At 47.8% G+C, this 16331-nt stretch overlaps 1 protein-coding gene across 2 annotated transcripts in view; it reads left to right on the top strand.

The window, feature by feature from the left end:
• PTPRG (protein tyrosine phosphatase receptor type G) overlaps nt 1-16331 on the top strand; it is a 1528043-nt gene that overhangs the window by 1443423 nt on the left and 68289 nt on the right. For both annotated transcript variants that reach the window (XM_069643751.1, XM_069643750.1), the window contains one exon: nt 10034-10176. In XM_069643751.1, the coding sequence (XP_069499852.1) occupies nt 10034-10176 (143 nt within the window). The remainder of the gene's footprint in view (nt 1-10033; nt 10177-16331) is intronic.

Here is a 16331-nt window from a genome sequence, read left to right as displayed (position 1 = left end):
ATTTCGGAGGCGGATGAGGATTCGGTTGGCCTGGTTCCTGATCAGGTGCCGGATGACATTGTCTCGGGCCATAGTCAATTTGACGATTTGAGGCAGTCACTGCATGATGCTAGTGGTCTGGACACCTCTCCGGAGGTGGAATTTGGTCAGCCTGAGCCTGGCTCCCATGCCGATTCCTCATACCGGCGCCTTATGGCTAGGGTGTCTGAGTATCTGGGATGGTCTGCTCCCCCAGGGGAGTTTGTGCAGGATGATCTGACGGACATCCTTGATGTTGGTCCCCCTTCTGACCCGGTTCTGCCATTCCATATGGCTTTACAGCGTAGGGTGGCGGCGGCTTGGACTGCTCCGGAGAGTCCTCTTTCATTGGTCTAAATATTGGCTACAAGTAAATCCTGATATCCCTTCCTCGGCCAACTCTTCCTGCATGCTGCTTGCTCTCCTTCACAAGCTGCTCACACCGCCTCACACTATGCATATTTCCTCATATTGCACATCATTCTTCCTTTCACACTGCTCACTTTCACTCACTTGGTGTCCTTTTCCTTTGGCTGTGATCACTCCCCTCACACTGCGTGTACTATTTCATAATATTATGCATCCCTTCCTGTTATGAAATGAGTACGGCCCAGCAGGAGTAACGTTATGAGTAGTGGCTCAAGTGCCAGCTTGGCCCTCACACTTTTACAAAACAAGATCGGGAGCTGAAGTTGGTTGCGGTTCTTAGAAGCGTTGATCGTTAGGGACACCAGGGTCGGTTCAACAATTGGTTCTATAGATGCTGGTTACTGGATGTGCAGTATGAGGCGGGTCGTCCGATGTAGCATTCGAGGGTCATGGTTCGATGGGTCCCAGTGTCTGGTCGACTGTCTACGAAGATGGGCAACAAAGGTGCTGGTGGCTTGAAGGCGGTGGGAGCAATGATGAGCTTCAAGTTCGAGCCAAGGCAACAATACCCTAAACTGTCGTGGTGTGATGGTGAACTGGTTTGAGAGTGCAGAACAGCAGCTTTAAGATCGGTCGAGTGCCAGAAGTGGCCTCAAATTTTCCAGTTGGTTTGAATGGGGTTAAACGGCTCACAGAAGTTTTGCAGAAATACAGGCTTCCTGGTTTTCTTGACTCTCAATTTGTGGAGAGTCCCAAGCAAGGGTCTCCAGGATTAGATTTGCCCTTGTTCCTGGGCTCCCAACACAGGGGAGGCTGGCACAGACCTGCAGGGGGTCCTTCAGTACAGTGAAATCCTTGTGTGGCTGGCAGAGAGGCAGGTCTTGCTCCAGCAGCAAGTAATTCCCTCAATTTGCCCTGCAGATGGTTAAGGAGCAGAGCCTGCCTCTGCCTCGGACACTCATTATTCACATCCATCAGTGGGCTTCGGAAAGTCAACTCTCCAAACATGCGCCCAATTAATTCTTAAGTGTTTATCCTTTGGCACTTGGGCATGTGTCGCCTTATAAGAAATAAAATGAATAAATAAAGCTGAATCTGAGGAGTGGAAGGCCCTTGAGTTTTATAAGGAGAACTATACAGGTAATTGGCATGAAGCAAGCCTGATTCATGGGTCCAATACTTGTCCTTGGGGCTAGTGGTCCTTGCTTTCTGACATCATACCCGTACCATAAATGATTTATGATAAAGGAAGTGGAGAGGACAAAAAGGAAAAGAGATGGAGAGAATGCAAGATGTTCAAATCTTCTTCCAGATAGTCCGAGTTCTCCCAGTTTACACTAACTCTGCCCCTTTCCTTGTCAATAGCATCAAAGGTCCTTTTGGTATGCATTACACTGGTGTGAGGCTGGTCCTTTTGGCAATGGTGTGTCCTTTAATTGTGGTTCTCTTGCTGGGAGGCTGGCTCACTGCAGAGGGTATGACACAACCTCACAAAGGATCAAAGGAGCTACATAGCCATCAAGTATCCTGCCCTGTCCAGAATACACAACCCTTGCACCGCTAAACTGGGCTCACAGTGCTGACACATATCATACCAATATGACGTAGCTTCAGTAATTCGTACTAGCCACCATACCTTAACATTGGGTCTGGCTTATATTTAAAGTTTGCAGCTGCGGTTAGGATAGTAGCACTCATAGTCATGTGGGTTCATATCTTAAATATAGACTGTGTGCTATAACGACTTGGCTGTCACTGCAGCTGTCAAATGGCCACCTGTGACCCCCTAAACCTGCTCTGTGCCACTGGAGAGCAGGCACTGCAGATCGGGATACTGATTCAGCAGGGGACAGGTGTACACTATGCTTTTGGAGATATTGAAAGAGATACCTCCTTAGCAGATCACCTTTTCAGAGATGGAATTACCAGCATCATTGTATTAAAGAGAATTTAAAAAACCATGGCTTCTACACCCTGTCCAGATAGCAATTCTTAATGGTATCCTAGAAGGGGTCTAAGTAATTGTGTTGTAAGAATCCTAACCTACTGTCATCCTCGTACGTCCTGCCCCCTTTCCTCCAACCTTGTGGGTGTACCCCCAACATGGGGATGGCACTGGAACTTTTGGCAGTGAGAAATTTGAGCTTCCCCTTTACATTTAGTATAGTGCGTTCCCCCCGGGTGTTGGAACGCCCCCACAGCCATACCGCGTACCCTCAGTCCCTTTTTTCTGCACATACGATGTCGGACCTGGCAGCTGGGCGCAGAACCGTCTTCAACATTCCGTACGCTCCCCATCTTTTGTATTTTATAATTTTTCGCCTCCTTTTGGTGCCTTGCCTCCCCTAGCGCATGTCGACAGCAGAAGGCTTCACGAGATGTGCATCCTGCGATCAGTCGTTACCGGCCTCGCACCCCAATGCGCTCTGCCTTGAGCTCCGGGGGCCTCACCACCTCAGGGACATGTGCACAGCTTGCAGCTCCCTCGGTCATCGTTCATTGAAGAATCATCTTTCCTGCTGGAGGGAGATCTTTCACACTTCAACACCGTCTTTTCTGAAGGACTTCATGGTCAAGACCTTGCGTCATGAGAAGGTAGGTCCTTTATTCTCTAAGGCACTCCAGCACGGAGGCTCCTTCCTGGCACCTCCTGGTGGGAAGGGGTCCCTTGCACTCTAATACCGGTGGTAGGTTTGAGGCTTAGAGAGGGTGGCGCAAGGAGATCCAGTCCTCTTTCTTTGGGGAGCAGCTCAGGCTCTCGGGGCCCAGGTGGGTGGTCCCCACAGGGCTATATTTATGCTACCTAGCCTTACGATTATCCTTACCAAGTTCCTCAGCGGTTTGAGCAGGTGAGGAGGCCCAGTGGATAGGAGGGTCATGCTCCTTCTTGCGATCTGGCAGCCTGCAAGCTGTTTTTTTTTTAGCGCTTCCTTCTGCTTATGTGCTCTCTGCAGATGGTGGGATTCCTCAAAGATGATATTAAGGAGGTGGTACCCCAGTTGGTGCCTCTACGGCTCCCTCATTTGGGCCCTCTGCCAGTCCCGCAGTATCTGGTCGCTCTGGTCCAGGTCCTGTTTCCTCCTCCAACTCCTTTGGCTTCAGTGGCCGCTGACGCCTTTGCCGCACATGCCTGTCGCTCCACAGCCCTCTCCAGGGGAGAACTCCGCCGACACTGCCACAGCAGGAACCAGATTCCCCTTCTGACAAATCGGGAAGAAGAGGAGCATTCAGTGTTGGTCAAAGAGTTTAATGACCGTCTTCAGGGCCTAGCAGAGTTCCTGGCAGTGCCCCATCCAAATCAGGCCACATGAGCCAGGGGAGCTTTCAGAGGTTCTGTCCTTGTGTGCTACATGGTTGCTCAGGCATTCTTTTACAAAAAGATGTGCTTTATTCTGGCCAAGATGGTTTGGGAAAAAGCCACGGCACAACACCCAGATGAACGAGAAGCTGGATGGCCGGTTTCGACTCCTGGACGGGGAACCAGTCCTCCTAGCATCACAAGCCCAGGAACATTCTTCAGTCGTTGGGGTTGCGTCCTTATATTCAAAGTCATCCTCATCTTCTGCACCTCCAATTGTCTGTGCAAAGAGGACAGACAATCTATGCCGGGCCACACCATCCTTGCAGCAACCAGAAATTGTAGCGTTCGATTGGGGAGTTTCTACCAGACTTGCCTCTGGAGAGGCAGGCTTCCTTTAAGGCAGGTCTAGCAGAGGCGTGTGCATTTGCGCAGGATCTTATGGAGTACAGGGGCCTCTGCTTGGGTGTCGAGAATGCGGACCACATAGATGCACACAATAAAATGTTCGTCGGGCGTGCAGGATGGGATCCTCAACCTCCCATTCGAGGGGTCAGAACTGTTCCACTTGTCAGTGCAGGCAGTGCCAACTGCACTGGAAAATTCCTCCAGTTCACGATTATGTTGCACACCTTCCGATACAGAGGGCTGCCGTTTGGCCTCAACTTGCTCCTCTCATATTCAAGAAGCTTATGAATGCAGTGGCAATCCTCCTTTGCTTGGAGGGCCACAATCTATACACTTATCTGGACGACTTGTTGGTGAGGTCCAGCTCTCCAGAGAGGGTAATTTACTCCTGCCAGCGGCTAGCAGATGTACTTAATCAATTGGAGTTTTCCATCAACCAGTGGAAGTCACAGTTGAGCCCCTCCCAGGACCTAGTGTTTCTTGGAATCAGGTGGGACAGAGTCGTTCAGAGGGTGTTCCCCATGGCTAACAGGCTTCAGCCCCTCCAAAGGGCAATTTGACGCTTCCTGTCCAACTTGAGCACCTCAAGCCTCGGATTTATGGCTTCATGCATGCTCATGGAGCGACACGCCAGACTCGAGATGAGACGCCTCCAGCTACACCTGGCATCCAATTGGGACACGGAAATGGGGGTCAAATAGGACAGGCTGCCCATTTCCCCATATCTTTTTCCAGACCTTCACTGGTGGCTCCTCAACAGCAATGTGGCAGTGGGAGCCCCCTTCTCCCAGTCGGATCCAACCCTGGTGGTGACAACAGATTCCTCCCCCCTCGGCTGGGGCGGGGCTACTCTGGACTGCTACTTTGCGCATGGTCCAGGGAGGAGGTCCTCATTCATATCAATCTTCTGGAGCTCAAGGCAGTTGGCCTACCGCTCACGCCTTTCTTGCTGGTCATCAGGGGCAAGGTGGCTCTGGTCAGAACCGACACTTCAGCAACAATGTTCTAATTGAGCAAGCAGGGGGGACCCGGTCTCCCCTCCTATGCATGGAGGTGATTTCCATTTGGGAATGAGCTTTGTCAGAGGAGATCGGGATCTCTGCATTTCATCTCCCCGGGGACAGCAATGCAGAGGCGGACCAGCTCAGCTGCTTGGGGTTCAACACCTATGGGTGGGAATTGCACACGCAACTCCTTGTTACCTCTGTTCTAGAAGTGGGGGTATCCGGATCTGGACTTATTTGCATCTCCTCAGAACTCCAAATACCCCCTCTTTGCCTCATGGGCAGGTTGGGGGTACCTGGGGACACATTCCGGCTATGCTGGCACGGCTGCAGGTGGTATGCGTTTCCTCCTCCTCCATTGCTCCAGCAGACCCTTTGGTAATTTTGGGCCTCGATGGGCTGCAGCCTTATCCTGATCATTCCCCACTGGGCTTCGAGGTCGTGGTTCTCGGACCTGCTCCACAACCGATCGCAAGGGCCAGTCCATCTTCAGATCTCCAGCAGGGGCTTCCTCACTCAGCAGCATGGGGTGGTGGAGCACCCCGGCCAAGCTAGCGCTCTCGGCCTTGCTCCAGATCAGCTGACTCAGCGGTTTGGGAGATCATTCAGGAGGCCTTCCACTTGCAGTACAGGAGCAAGTGGACCAGGTTTTGCCACTGGGCACGTGAAGAGGGCATTGACCCCATCTCTTGCTCCCTGGACGATGTGCTGTCTTTTTCTGTGCAGCCATCTCACTCTGGGTTGCAGGTGGATACATACTGCACTTACTTAGCAGCCATCGGGGCATACAACAACTTGCTGGATCAGACTTACTTAGCAGCCAACCTTGTGGTTAAGGCCCACCTCAAGGGTTTATACAGATTTGATTCCACCTGTGCATAGGCCCATCCCATCTGGGACCTAAACGTGGTTCTCGCCACTTTAGAGCACAACCCTTTGAGCCCATGGCATGGATCGACATCAGGTGGGTCATGCTAAAGTCGGTTGTGCTGGTTTCTCTCACCTCTGCGTGTAGGGTCAGCGAGCTGCAGGTCCTGTCATCATGTGACCCCTTCACTACTTTCCACAAAAACAAGCTCATCTTGCGTACTCATCCAAACATCTTGCCCAAGGTAGTCTCTGCATTCCACTTAAACCAGGACATCTACTTGCCTGTGTTCTTACCAAATCCACAGTAAGAGGTGGCGAGGGCCCTGCACTCCCTGGATCTCTGAAGAGTGCTCAAGTTCTACCTCTCCTGGACAAGCCATTTCCGGAAATTGAAAAGTGCTGTTCATCACGTTCGGGGCATGACCCTGGCAATACGGCCTCTATTGCCCTTTGGATGGTCCAGGCCATTTCAGAAGCTTATGTGGTCTTGAATAAGGCAGTGCCTGCAGGGATTCATGCATAGGTCAGGGCCTATGCTATGGCAGTCACCTTCCAGAGGCACGCTTTCTGGGAAGTCGATAGTAAAGCAGCTACGTGGGCCACTCATTCTGCTTTCTGTAAGCACTATTCCCTGGACACCAGTTCCAGGCAGGATGCAGAGTTTGGTCAGGTGGTTCTGAGGAACCTTTTTGTTTCTTTCTAAACATGAGACAGGTTGTCACAGTGCCACCCAGTTTTCATGTTTCGGTGGAATTGCCCACAATGATGGAGTAAATGGGCATAGGACTATGAACACTCTGGTCACTGTGGTGATTAACTTTAATTTTTATTGGCCCCAATGCTGTGGTGAATTTTAAAACCCAGGTTATTTGCTGTTGGGAGATTTTAAGATCTGTACCTCCTGAATAGGTATTCATCTACAGGCCCCTTTTCACCCTGCGTTGGAAGGCAAACAGTGCATTGTGAAGACAATGATGGAAGTCCAAGATAAACAGTCTGCACGATGTATCATCAGCAACTAAATTGTTATGTATTTGTTTCTTTCATCATTGAGTTTTATAATTACAAAATCACGTTTTTATATAATGCTTCATGCTGGAGTCCCACCTACTTCTAAACTCTATTGCATGCACTAGCACTGCCAGTAGGTGTCTTCCAAGGTCAGATTCCTTTCCTGGCAATCTAGGACTTCATGAGCAGGTAGGAGCTACCTGCGACTGCTGGGGAGAAAATGACTCGCAGAACTACCTTGCTTGAAGAGTATGTAGAGGAGCAGTTACATGCCTCTGCAGGAAATGCCTCCCCCTACCTCCTGTATGTTGGAAGCCTGAGATTGTGCCATGTTTGACACCATCAGTTGTGCCAGTACCGCACCGGATATTCGAAAGAAGGTATCCACTGAGAAAACCCTATTGAATCTATTCCCGAAGAGACGACAATCTGAGGGAGGAACTCCCTGATGGAATATGAAAAGGAGCGAAGAGAAGCTAGTGACATCACAAGAAAAATGTGCGACACCGCAAGAGTGTTTGCTTAAAAGAATGCATTGATCTTATAGAAACTGATGACGAAGTTAGAATCGAGTAAACTTTCATGTGCGAAAAGAAGATTGTACGTGTGCGAAGTGCTGCGGAAAATCAACCATTCAATAATTGTACAGATGCTGAAACTCAAGTCATCAGAGAAGCTGTTTATATGTAGTGAATAGACAGCAGGTGAAGCCGCCATTGTACAGGAGCTGGACATCAGTGTCATGAATTTAGTAAGCCCGGACTCATGGAGAGGAAAAGCCGAGAATTGTGTTGCAGCAAGAATAAGCTGAGATCGTGGAAGCGCTTGGCGAGGCTGTCGGGCCTGGTATCAAAACTGAAGCAACCATGGTCGGTTATCTATTCTTGAAAGCAGTGAATGTGCGAAGAATGAATCATCCCTTTTTAAGGTGCAAAGAAAGAACACCAAGAGTGCCAAGTTTGATTAATTTAAGACATTTAAATGCTACAAAATGAACCAAATTGTGATCTCCTGTCACGTGAGCCAAGGATGGAAATAGAGTTGAGCTTGGAGTCCTAGAACAACGATAGTGAGAGTCTGCAATCCCATATATACTCCCATATATTCCCACCGACAAGGATACTTTGCAAAGTCAAGTTCAAAGACAATCTTCATGGTAGAAGGCATGGGCGATGAGAGATGTTGGGCTAATTGGGTGGGGAGGTAAAGTCAAGTCCACCTCCTGGCACCTGGGCCTGAGTTTACGTGCTGTTAAGTCAACCGAGTGTTCTAGACATGGCACGAGCGTGCCAACCAATTGTAGAGGGCCGTATAACGAAGGGCCTTACAGTGTGAAGACCAATGATAATTGTACTGAATAGGCGTTAAAGATGACATGTTCTTAGAGGTAAGCATAAGTTATCCACCTGAGTGTGCAGCCAATCACAAACCTTGTCCCTATAGAAAGTATATTAAGATGTTTCCCTTAACCAATCCCACCCCTTGATAGGTTTCCTATTATTTGACACGTAGTAGGACGTCACTTCTGACATATATTTTGCATATTATTTGCATTTTTTTGCATATAAGGATGGTTTTATGAGAAAATAGAGAGCCTCAGCGAACGTCTGCTGAAGTCAGTTGTAACCTCCCTGTTTTAGATAATTGTTAATAAAACAGTTTCATTGCCATCTTCCTGAGTTGGTTTGATTATTTGGACACAGAATTATTCTGCACTCCCAGGAAAAGTTAAGATTTTCAGACAAGCCTGCACTCCAAAACAGCAAGTGGGAGTAGTGCAGGTCCAATTTATGTTAGTAGGTGCCTGGCCCATCGCTTGCTGTTGCTCAGCCCTAACAATCTTTCAGAGTCAGGCATAACAAGAGTTTAAACACCACAAAATCAGGCTATTTAGTATCAAGAAGGACAGAACTTTGCCTGTTTAAACATATTCAAATGTACATTTAGCAATGTTTAAAGCACCTTGTGCTATGTGATTAAAATCACTGAAAGTGCTGGTCACAGCACTCCACATACCAGACTGGCTTACCACTGTTTGTCCCCTACTCACCCACCTTATTTCACTCCACCCCATACCTGCCTACCCCTATATTTCATCCTGCACACCCACCCTAGCTAAGCACCGCCCAACCACCCTACCTCACTCCTGCTCAAAGATCATAGACGGCAACCCACTCCTGCTCAGCACCGCTCACCTCAAATCTAGCTCACTCCTGATAAACTCAGGCCTTAAAATGGGAAGGATGCTTTTCAAAAGATGTTCTGTTTATTTAAGAAACATTTCTAGTGTGGTGGTACAGATTTAGATGGCCATGTGTGAATCAGACAGGAACTGTTTTTTCTGCTGTCACTTGTTAATACAGGCACTTATTTTTAAAAGCATCCCTGGCTGTAAGAAACTTTCATGATTGAGTTTGTATTTCAATGTATTTATGGATTAATCTAAAATGTATTGTTTTGTACACCTATGTTCAGGTATATTAACTGGCTCATCTGTCGTATGTATTTTAATGAGATCCCTGTACTTTTCATGAGTCATTTTTAGAATACTCTTTTATCATGAAAATATCTATTGATTTATTTGTTTTTTTTGTTGTTGCAGAAAATGCAAACATGTTAAGGTCTTTTCTGAATTCACTTCAGTGACGACCATGATGCACACAGTGTACTGGGACGTGTCTTTATTAAGAAGGCGATCATTCTGCCCCAATCAACTTGCAACTGGCTTTCCTGTGCCATTGTATCAGATTTTTCCAAATACTGTTGCAACAAGAAATTGAGTCTTATCGCTATTCTATTTGGAAGAGTAACCAATACACATTGAAATGTTCCACCTCATCGTGCAGCCATTCTAATGTGATCTTGGAGTAGTTCGATTTAGTGCGAGTAGTCAGAAACATTTAGTTAGCACACGTGTTGCTTGACAGCTGAATGATACACACTGGCTTGATGTGCAATCAATTCTGCATTGCTATGATTTATTATGTGATTTGTACTATGGCACGTCCAAATGAAATATTACATTATACATAATGATCTTTTTTAATTTTTCTAGGATGACTATGTTTTGGAAGTAAGGCACTTTCAGTGTCCAAAGTGGCCTAACCCAGATGCCCCCATCAGCAGTACATTCGAACTTATCAACGTTATCAAGGAAGAGGCCTTAACCAGGGATGGCCCCACTATTGTACATGATGAGTATGTTTCCAGTTATTGTTCTAGCGTTGCTTTTCCTCTTTGTTCCATTATCGGTAGGATACACCATGTATAGTAGGTATTACGTTTGGCTGATTTTATCTGTGAACCTATGCTTTAGATTATAGACTGTACATGTGTACACCATAAACCTGGTAACATTCTTGTGCAGATAAACATGCAGGATTTTATCAGTTTGTCTTTGTACACATTTATTGTCGCTGTTCCTCCACTTCTGTTTTAAAGTGCCATTGCGTTACTCCTAGTATTTCGGGGAATACCGTTTTGCGAAGTTGACACATAAAACACGCGTGTAAATCATGTCTTTCTTAAAAATACAAAAACTGGGTAGCACACGTGGTCGGAAAGCACTGGGTGAACATTGGTATGTCAAAGTAATGTTCATGCAGCTTAACCTTGCTCCAGAAGATACACAACTAAATTCACACATATAAGACAGTCAAAATTCTCCCATCGAGCAAAGCTCTATGCTTTTGAGCTAATGTGCATACCATCAAAGACAGCTCACTGACATATATGCTAGCTGAAATGGCCTATTGTCGCTTTCCTGATCATTTCTTTTGCCTTTCTTTTTGTTCAACCCACTATAGCTTTGATGGTGTTTGGTAAACACACCACTATACGCCAATTGCAAGAAATGAGGAGGATGTCAGACTCCATCACATTAATGACGGGGAAACACATATGTGGATAACTTCATCCTTGACATCTGTTTTAGGCTGATGAATCTATGTATAAAATAGTTCTGCCCTGTAAGACAGATCAAAACGTATGCTGAGGGCTAATTAACATACATACAATGAATTGCTCAGTGGTTCAACATTGGAGGTGTATATCCAGGGATGGCTACGGCTGGCAGTGTGGCATTTATGCTTAAGTGGCTGTATATATAAAATATAATAGTTCAATGTAATGCTGCATTACTGTTACAAAAGTTGTACTGTACTTGAAATCACCGTCAATATCATATATTCTAATATAGACTTTTCCATTCAGGAGTTTCTTTCATAAAAGATCCTCTTTCAAGAAACTCATAGGTCTTAAATAAAAAATAGCTTTCCGTACTTGGAATCAAAATATATAAAGTTGAATCCAGCATTTTGTGATTGTTTCACACACTTCCCTAATACTTTTGTCAATGTTGTATAATATTTTGTTCTGGAAATACATTGTCTTGCAATTTCAAGAGACAATACCATGCATACGCAAAGGGCTAATGGTTTGATTACATATGGGTAAATCTATGCTCTTACCCTATGTTACAGAGCTAGTGTCTCTTTAAGAGACTGACACCAGGTCACGTGGGCAGCGTCCCGTGATGAGTGACGTAAGGGGGAGGGAACGTTTGGGCAGTTAAGTTTGCACATCAGAATAAAGAAGACATATGTACCACCTCGGCATGTCAGTCCTTATTCAAGGTGCCCATCCGGGCCAAACAACTGGCAACAAGGTCTTTTCTAGGACCGCCTCCTCCTCCTCCGTCCACCAAGAGCGATCCCGCTCTGAGCTACGCCGCAAGCACTTCCAGCCTTGCCGGCACGCGTGCCTGATCCCAGGCCCGCCCTCCTCCTTCTGCATATAACGGACCGATCCCGGCCCACCCAGCATTGCCAGTGTGTGTGTGTCTGATCTCAGGCCCGCCCCCCCTCCTACATACAGCAGACCAATCCAGGCCCGCATCGGTGCACAGCTGAACCCAGGCCCGCTCTCCACCTCTGTGCACATACGACCACGTGGCACACAGACTACCAGCAGATGGCTAATTCCAAGGTTGCCCTCCTCCTCCTCCTCCTTCACCACAGCCACGTGTGTGCAGCGGAACACCTGATCCCAGGCCCGTCCTGCTCCCCAGCCAGTGAGGACACCAGCACCACGTGGCCCACCCGTCCTGCTCCAGCGTTTTCCACGCTCTGCACATCAACCCTATGCCAGCAAGACAGCTGGCCCCTGCAGGGTGCAAGAGAAGCACCCACCATACATCGACTGTGCGGCAATCCGTACAGTGACTGCACAACATAACAAGCTCAAGACACCCATCTGCAGCTCCTCATACTCTAAACAAGCTGCAGCCCCAGGAGGCCTAGCCTACATCCCAGCAGTGACAATCGCCAAGCTCACCACCACCACCTCACCATGAGCTCTCCAACAGATCAACAAGCTCCAACCCCTCCGGCTACTACAGGAAACACGGTGGCCACTGCATGGCGCATGCCCCCCTCCTTCTCCATGACACCACAAGCAGACAAAGGCCCGAGGTGGGTAGAGTGGTTAGAGGACTTCACCACATTCATAGATGCTGCAGGAGAAGAAAAATCACAGAGACTATGCAGTATGTTATTAAACCTAGCAGGGAATTACATCTTAGTCCTGCTGAAAACCATTCCAACGGCTGAACAAACTGACTTCCCAGCACTAATTACAGCCCTGAATAAGAGACTGCTAATCGAGCCCAACAGGGACTATGAAAGGTACATAGGTAATCAGTGCATGCAAAGGATCAACGAGACTGTTGATGAGTTCATCACCCGCCTACAAATAAAAGGAGCGGACTGCCAATTTCATGCTTTCTTGCTTGATGAAGCCATACGTCTGAGAGTCATTGAGGGATGTGTATCTCAGACGCTAAAAAAGCAACTCCTCAAGAAGCCGATCACCATAGAAGAAGTAAGCGAGATGGCTAGGATCTTAGAAAGGGTTGACAAACAAGTAACACAGATAGCAGGCAACACCTTGATAAAACAAAACAAGACAAGAACGAAATGATAGCGGCAATGCAATCCAACACCCCCAGAACAACAGAGATACCCCCAACTCCAACTACTCAATGACAACGAGAACCCAATGCCAGTGCTACCACTGTGGGATGGCTTTACCCCATGCAGGGACTTGTCCCGCACTATCCCAGATATGTGTGAACTGCGGCAGGGAGGGACTCTTTCAGTCAGTCTACAGGGAAGGCAGACGGTTTCTGACACAACAAATGCCTTTTGCCTCCTAATACAAAATGCCCAACAGGAACACACAAACCCAGGCGTACCAAACGCGTCCCTACCACCAAAACCCAAGAAGATATGTCAAAGTAATTGAAGACTTCTACCCGACTGATGAGACCCAAGTGAATGAGGGACACGAGCAGGTGTCCCACATAAGAGATGAATACGATGGACCCCCAACACATCAGAACTACTATGAAGCAGAACAACAAGGATTTGACTACAAAGTCAATCAATATGACCAATATTCCCAAGACGAGTACGTCAATCTCAGCATGGATGAAGAAGCATGTGAAGCACCCAAAATACCAGTAGAAATCGGAGGGAGACAATTCTGCCTAGTTGACTCAGGAGCCACTGTCAACATAATGGGAGAGAATGAGTTTCACCAAATCCCTGACAAACCGGCCCATATACCATCTGTCTCTAAGATATATCAATGGGGCCCTGCAACTCCCCTACAAACAATTGGCTCTTTCAGTCATCGACTCATCCACGGCAACCACTCCACAACAACATGCATTCATGTCATTCGCAGTCCGAGCAAAGGGAGATGCCTTCTAAACTGTAGAACTGCCTCTTGCCTAGGACTCATAGACATACTTGTCCAAGAGGGTGACAAAATCCACTCAACAGAGCCAACACATGATACAAGAGACAACGTGTTCAATGTCCAAACGGGACCCACCCGAGCAGACACGATGTCGAAAGACACCATCATGAAGGAATTCCCATCCATTTGTAAGGACCTAGGAAAACTGAAAGGAGCGCCCGTGAAACTCCACATTGACCCCACTGTCCGACCCGTCCCACAACATCCGAGGAGGGTTGGTTTCCATCTGCAAGCTGCAGTGTCGGCCGAACTTAGACAACTCCTAGAAGACGGAATCATCGAACCAGCTACAGGCCCGACCCCGTGGGTCACCCCGTTAGTAATAGTGCCAAAATATGGAGGATGCCTCAGACTCTGCGTGGACATGCGAATAGCCAACACCGCCATCCAGCGAGAGCAGCACCCAGGCCCGAGAATCGAGGACATGTTAGTCCAACTAAACAAGTTCACTCTCTTCTCCAAACTTGACCCAAATCAAGGTTATCATCAGATGGTACTCCATGCAGAATCGAGAGGAATCACCACCTTTGCCACTCACAATGGGCTTTTCTGCTACAAGCGTTTAGATTTCGGCATATCATCAGCTGCAGAAATTTTCCACGAGGCCATCAGACAAGTCATTCGGCCAATAAGAGGTGCACTGAACTATAGTGACGACATTCTTGTATATGGTCGGTGAAAAGAGGAACATGACATCGCCCTTCGAGCCACTTGCAAAGCCATCCAAGACGCAGGGCTCACCCTAAATGTTGACAAGTGCTGGTTCAGCAAAGCCAAATTAAAATTCTTCGGACACATTTTCTCCACAGACGGAATGTCCCCTGACCACAAGAAAGTTGCCACAATTTTCAACCTCCAAGAATCGAGACAAATTGTGGACGTCAGATAATTTCTTGGCATGGCAGGATACTGTGCCAGATATATACCGCATTACGCCACAATCACCGAACCACTGGGGAAGTTACTCCAAAAAGACATGCTGGACAGCAGAATGCCAAGAAGCTTTCGACATCATCAAACAGTCTTTGGCAGAAGCCAGGAAACTTGCATATTTCCACCCGGACTGGCACACTGAAATAGTGGTCGATGGACGCCCGGTAGGACTTGGAGCCATACTTGCTCAGACCAACGCAGTTCACACCCACCCGAGACAGGTAGTAGCATACGCCAGCAGGGCCCTGAGTCTGCATACTCCCAAGCAGAAAAAGACAGCCTAGTGGCAGTCTGGGCGTGTGAACACTTTCATAATTTCATAATAGGAAAAAGGTTCACCCTCATCACTGACCACCAGGCCTTACTTTCACTTTTTGGGAACCCACGAACAAAGATGCCCCCCAGAATTGAACGGTGGGGCATTCACTTAGAAGAATACGATTACCGGATCATCCATCGCCCGGGGGTGGTGAAAACAACCCAGCTGACTATTTGTCCAGACACCCCACGGGGAAGCAGATACCGAGAACAGGTGATATGGAATACATAAATTACGTCACCACAAACGCGCTGCCCCCAGAGATATCACTGGAAGCCATCACCCTGGCGTCAGTAGCCGATCCGTCCATGGCCCTGGCTATTGACCTCACTGAACACAACAAGTGGAAAGATTACCGGAGGGCATTGATGACACATCCCGGAGCAAACAGAGATGAGCTAGAGAGCCTAGCAAAAGTTCACATGGAGCAAGCTGTGAAAGACAAAACCATACTCCTCAGAGGATGCAGACTGGTGGTTCCAGCCGCTCTACAGTCAGACGTAATCAAGACCGCCCACGAGGGACAACGTGGAGCAGACACCACAAAAACGGCAACTACGCTGCCATGTCTGGTTCCCCTTCCTTGACGCTTTGGTGGACCAGTGGGTAAGGAACTGCATGGCGTGTCAATTCACAGCCGGAGCAGAAGCGCCCATACCCCTACAACCAACACAGATTCCAGAACACCCGTGTGAAAAAGTGGCAGTAGACTTTTATGGACCTTTAGAATCGGGGGAATACCTACTACTATTTATTGACAAACACTCAAGATTCCTGATCGTAAAACGATCCTCATCCACAGCCTTCGCCCAAATAGCAGACATCTTTGACAAAGTCGTGAGCAAATGGGGAATACCAGATGTCATCAAGTCGGACAACGGGCTGCCATTCTGTGGGCATGACTTTGCAACATTCGCCAAGCACTTAGGTTTCAAACACCAGAAGATAACACACCGCTGGCCGCAATCCAATGGGATGGCTGAGAGATTTATGTCTTCCATCAAAAAGACTTTACAGCGAGCCCAAATAGAAAATGTCGACCCACACCAGGCTCTATGCAGGATGCTTTGAGACTATCGTAACACGCCACACAAAGCCACAAACCGGACCCCAGCCGAGCTCCTGGTAAAGTACCAAGTTCGCACACAGATGATACGACATCCAGCAAACAAACCAGAAACAGATCCTGAAGTCCTAAGGAGCGACGCGGAGTGGAAAGAACGAGCCCGCACACAGACAGATGAAAGAAGAGGAGCATGCCCAAAAAAGTTTCAAGTGT

This window comes from Ambystoma mexicanum, chromosome 2p, assembly GCF_040938575.1.
Source record: "Ambystoma mexicanum isolate Mex_15411 chromosome 2p, UKY_AmexF1_1, whole genome shotgun sequence".
Taxonomy (NCBI): domain Eukaryota; kingdom Metazoa; phylum Chordata; class Amphibia; order Caudata; family Ambystomatidae; genus Ambystoma; species Ambystoma mexicanum.
Note: the sequence above shows the minus strand (reverse complement) of the source record. Positions and strands in the feature narration are given on the sequence as shown.